The sequence below is a fragment of the Drosophila gunungcola genome, unplaced genomic scaffold, assembly GCF_025200985.1.
Source record: "Drosophila gunungcola strain Sukarami unplaced genomic scaffold, Dgunungcola_SK_2 000062F, whole genome shotgun sequence".
Taxonomy (NCBI): domain Eukaryota; kingdom Metazoa; phylum Arthropoda; class Insecta; order Diptera; family Drosophilidae; genus Drosophila; species Drosophila gunungcola.
The window spans coordinates 28,570-33,883 of record NW_026453225.1 but is presented as its reverse complement, the minus strand read 5'-3'; the positions used below and the strand labels follow the sequence as shown (position 1 = coordinate 33,883).

Below are 5,314 nucleotides of genomic sequence, written 5' to 3'. Positions count from 1 at the left end.
CGTGTTCTCTGCCGGCCCGCGGGCTTGGCCCGCGATCCCCCCCCACACCACCCCCGTTCCGCGATCGGCTGCTGCGGCGGACCACTCTTTTTTTTTCTGTGTTGTGCTGTGTTGTGATCCCCTACCCAAATAACAACTGCTGGGCATAATGCTGGGATCCGATTTATTTGGCCTTAAACACCCGCACCCGGCCCCCTGCTACCTTCACTCGGTAGCGCTGTTCTCCGTCCAGCATGAGCTTGGCCCCCCTGGCCTTCCTGCGCCTCCCTCGCTGCCGGCGCGCTTCTTCGGCCACCCGCGCTGGCCACTCCGCCTCCGGAACCTCCGACCACGGCTCCGCGCCCTCCGACTGCTGTCTCCGCAGCGTCGGCCTCGCCGGTGGGGCTCGCGGCTCCGGACACGAGGTCTGCCGCGCAGGTTCGGGGGTGGCGCCGCGTCCCGCGACGTCTCCGGCGGTGATGGCCACTCCCATGGCCCCTTCTCCATCCCCTCCTGGGCCTCGCGCTCCTCCTCGGGCGTCAACAGTCCCTCGCGATCGGCCGTCTCCGCGACGCGTTTCGCCGACTTGGCCCTCGGCTCGCGCGGGTTCAACGGCGGTGGGCGCCGCCACTCGATGGCCTCCCGCATCCGGGCCTCCTCTGCTGCCTCCTCAGGCGCGGGCCACATCCACGTGACCGTCTGCTGATGATACCGCCGCCCCTCCACCACGATGGTCCGCAGCGTTTGCGCGACCTCCGCCTGTGGCAGGTGCCACTCCTGTTGCCTCGGCGGCGACGATGGTGGTGGTGATGGTGAGCGTGGTGGTGGCGGTGGTGGTGGCGTCGGCGCACGTGGTAACGGTAGCGGCGGCTGCGTTGCCGACGGCGGCTGCGCTGCCGATGGCGACTGCGGTGCCGACAGAGGCGGCTGAGGCTGCTCCTGCGGCGGCTATGGCTGCTCCTGCGGCGGCTGTGGCTGCTCCTGCGGCGTCCCTCAGCCTCTGCTGCCACGCGGCGACTGCTGCACTCCTCGCCGCCCTCCGAGCCTCCCATTGGCGGACAGTGACCGCCCGCGCCTCCAAGATGCGAGCCCACTCCTTGGGCTTGCCCGACGGTGGTATCTGCCCTAGGCAGATCCTCCCGAGCCCTGCCGTCGCCCGGCTCAGCCGTCGGAAGACCATTCGGTCCCTCGCAGCTCGTCGCGCCGCGTCGTCCTCGTCCGAGGACACCTCGGGACTGACGGTCTCCGTCCCCTCTTCCTCCTCTTCGCTCGCGTCCTCCGGTCCACTCTCATCGGAGGAGATGGCGACGACCTCTGCGATCTCCGTCGCGTTTGCGCCTGCGTCCTCCTCCTCGGACGGCAACTCCACGTCCGAGATCTCTCCGGTGGACTCCTCGTCAACCTTGCTGACCGGTGACGGGGATCGCGACACCAGGGGGGACGCCAGAAGCTGGAGGACGGAATCGGAGTCCCGTCTCCATCTTGCCACTGGCTGTTCCCCGGCGCGCTTCTCCCTCACCTCGTGCTCCACTCGTTGTTGGGTGTTGCTCGTACGTGCGCTCATGATGACTATCTTTTTTGAAAAGACCTGAACCATGCAGCGCCGTCGCTGACGAAACCTCGGTTCTTTCGCGTATCCTCGGTTCCGTTATTCGCGGAGACGTGTACCGGTAACGGGACTCGCTCTCCGCTCTGTGTCCGTGTTATGTTTCAAAGTAACGGTGCCCTCCGTGTACACGCCTCCTACGCAACCCGTGCATGTGTGTGTTTAGCCGGTAACGGTGCCTACGGCTTTTTAAACCCTCCCTGTCCCGCTCTCGCGCTCCTGATGTGTGTGTCTGTATGTGTGTGCTTGACCGTTAATTTCGATACCGTGTATCGTCCTCCCCCTTTCTTCGGTTAGGGTACAGTGCTCCTCCGATACGCCGGATTTGTTGAGACTGCCCCTCTTTGCTTTGGGGTTTTAACTGGCTTATGAGTGTTTTCCTTTCTTTGCCCGTGTGTTCGTGCCGCAGGTTGCAAATAACCGGAGACTCGAAATTAATTATTTTAAACGGTCCCTCGTACGTGTTTTCCTTTCTTTGCCCGTGTGTTCGTGCCGCAGGTTGCAAATAACCGGAGACTCGAAATTAATTATTTTAAACGGTCCCTCGTACCTGGGGGCCAGTTTCGCCTCGAATCCTTCTGCCGCCTTGGATAGATGGTGCTCCTTGGCCCATACCGTGTCTCCAATCTGTGGTTTCCAAGGGCGCCTCTGGAGATTATAGTGGCGCGCCTGATCCTGCGCCGCCTTCTCCATGTTCCGTCTGACGAGCTCGAAGATTTCGTTTATTTTTTTTTGCATTCTCCGATGGGGTCTGGGTTTCCCTTTCTGTGCCGGTGGTTTCTTTATCAAACAACGCGCTCGGTAACCTGGGCTCTCTACCCTGCGTGACGAATGCCGGCGAATACCCTGTGGACTCGGCTACTCTAGTGTTCACGGCCAGCTGTAATTCCGGCCAATTCTCATCCCACGTTCTCTGGTCTTGTCCGGCAAACTGGGCGGTCATTGTTTTTACAGTTCTATTGGCCCTCTCCGTGGGATTTTCTTGTGGTGTGTACGGGGCTGTGAACTGGTGCCGCACTCCCAATTCTGTCAAGAACCGCTTGAACGCCCTGCTCGTGAATTGTACCCCGTTATCGGTGATGAAGACCTTCGGCACGCCGTACCTTGAGACAATCCTTTCCCGGATTGCCTTTTCCAGCGTCTCTGTGGTAGCCCTACGCATTGGCACTATTTCCGTCCATTTCGAGAACCGATCTACGAGCACTAGTAGCATCGAGTTCCCGTGTTTCGACCGAGGAAGCGGCCCAACGAAATCGGCGCATACTGTGGCCCAGGGCTCCTCTGGGATCTGTGTGAGCATTTTTCCGGCTGCCTGGAGCTGACTGGGCTTGTACCTGAGGCAGCTCTCACCATTCCGCACGTGCTTCCTAATGTCGCGGTGCATGCCCGGCCAATAATACCTCGCTGCCACCCTCGCGATCGTCTTCCGGCTGCCCATGTGTCCGGCCGTCGGCATATCGTGGTTCTCGGCCATGACTCGCTGCCTTGACCCGCTTGGTACGCATAGCTTCCATGCGACCACATCCTCGTTGCCTGCTCTGTGAGGAATGTGCCGGTACAGCCGGTCAGCCTCCACTAAATAGTCCGGATATTTTTGGGGGTTCTGTGCTATCTTGGCCCTTATGTCCCTTATCCAGCTACATTCGGCTTGTATTGCTGGCTGACCAGGTGACTTCGTTTTCAACCTTCGGCAGGTTTCAGGTAAGGGCTGCCGCGACAGTGCGTCCGCCACAATATTCAGCTGTCCTTTCCTGTATGTGATTTGAAAGTCGTATTGCTGGAGCTCCAGTGCCCACCGCGCGATTCTTCCGGTTGGGCTCTCCGGCTATTCAACAACTTCAGGGCCAAGTGATCTGTTATCACTTTAAAGTGATATCCCTCCAGGTATGGCTTTAATTTCCTTATGGCCCACACGATTGCTAAACATTCCTTTTTTCCATTGTAAAATCCGGGCATGCCAAAATTGGGTCGGCGACCAATCTTGCCTTGACAGCTTCAAAGGCCTGCTGGTGGTCGTCGGTCCATTCCCATTTGACACCCTTTCGGAGAAGGGCGTTCAGCGGATGCACTAGTGTGGCAAAATCTGGCACAAAACGCCTGTACCACAACGCCACTCCCAAATACTGCCGCAGTTCTTTGGCAGTTGCCGATGGTTTTAGCAATGCAATCGCTGATACCTTTTCCGTCCCGATGCCTTGGTCTGTAATGCGATGCCCTAAGTATTGAAGTTCCTTCCTGAAGAATTTACACTTATCAGCGTTTACTTTCAGGTTCGCCGCTCGCAGTCTTCTGAATACTTCCTTTAGGTTCCGCATGTGCTCCTCTAGTGTCCGTCCGATGACGATTATATCATCCTGATACGCGAAAGCGTGCGGCATCATTTCGGGTCCAATTACCTGGTCCAACGCCCGCTGGAATCTTGCTGATGCCCAGTGTAAACCGAAAGGCATAACTTTCCATTGAAATAGGCCTTTCCCTGGCACTGTGAATGCGGTGTACTGCCTGCTGGCTGCCTCCAACGGTATCTGCCAGTACCCGACCATTAAGTCGAGGCTGCTAATGTATTTAGCTTCACGGAGTTGGTCCAGGATGTAGTTGATCATCGGCATTGGATATGCATCCTTCACGGACTTTGCGTTGATCTGCCTGAAATCCACACATAGCCTCCATTTCCCGTTCTTCTTTCTCACCATGACTATTGGTGAGCTGTACGGACTCCTTGACGGTTCGATGCAGCCCTTTTCAAGTAGCTCGTCTACTTTGGCGTTGATCTCGCCCTGCATTTTTGGATTCTTCGGATAGTACCGCTGTTTGACCGGCTGATCGTCCTTCATGGTGATCCTGTGTACTGCCATGTTTGACGTGCCTTGCAGATTTTCCAGGCTCTCCAACTCGGTCTTTAAAGACTGGTCCACATCCTTCTCCGAAAATTCCTTCGCGGCTTCCACGACTGCTACCGACAGTTTTTCCTCTAGCCAGCCTCGGTGTCTGTCCCTCGCCGGTATCATCACTCTGTGACCTGCGCATTTTACCTCGGCTCCGATTTTGGTGAGGAAGTTTCATCCTAGCACCAGTTCGTCGATCAATCCTGGGAGGATCAGCAGCTCCATTGACACTTTTCTTGTGCCAAGTCCGATTTGAATTTCTAACTGCGATTTTACGTCCCCGCATCTACCGTCCGCCATCCGTACTTTCCTCTTTGTGGGTCCAACCTTTCCTGCCGCCTGCAGCCTGTCCGCCAGCTCTTTGCTGATGAAACTCGCTGTCGCGCCGGTGTCCACCGTGGCCTTAACGTTCGCGTCACCTATGAGCACTGTGGCGGACAGTTGCATTTCTTCCGCCTTCAGGTCGCCCATTATTTTTGAGAGGCAGCACCTTACGATCCCTGGCCGCCCCTCGGAGGCTGGGATCGTTGCGCGTTTCCCGAACAGCACTCCACCGTTCGGACGCCTATCTTCCCGCATCGCCAGCAGAATGTGAGTCGCCGGTTCCGGCACTCCTTCGTCCAATGGTCCGCGCCCCCGCATCTGCGACACGCGTTGGCCGGATTCTGTATAAATCCACTGCGATCGGCTGGTGGTCCGTGTTCCTGCGGCGTATGCCTCCGTGGCGCCTCCGTGTCCTCCTGGCACCGCCTACACACCGCTCCCTGATCTGCCCTTGGCCTTGGCATTGGGCGGTTCTGTGTCCTCTGGGAGTGGTTTTCCATTTCAAACTTCTCCCGTTGCT

At 57.8% G+C, this 5,314-nt stretch overlaps 1 protein-coding gene across 1 annotated transcript; it reads right to left on the bottom strand.

Annotated features, from left to right (window-relative positions):
- Window positions 1-204: 204 nt before the first annotated feature.
- Window positions 205-1,543, bottom strand: LOC128264249 (serine/arginine repetitive matrix protein 1-like). The gene is made up of 2 exons (XM_052999660.1): window positions 1,006-1,543; window positions 205-872 (listed from the first exon to the last, which is right to left on the bottom strand). Exons 1-2 carry the CDS (start codon window positions 1,541-1,543, stop codon window positions 205-207), a joined length of 1,206 nt encoding a protein of 401 aa, XP_052855620.1.
- Between the last annotated feature and the right edge of the window lie 3,771 nt (window positions 1,544-5,314).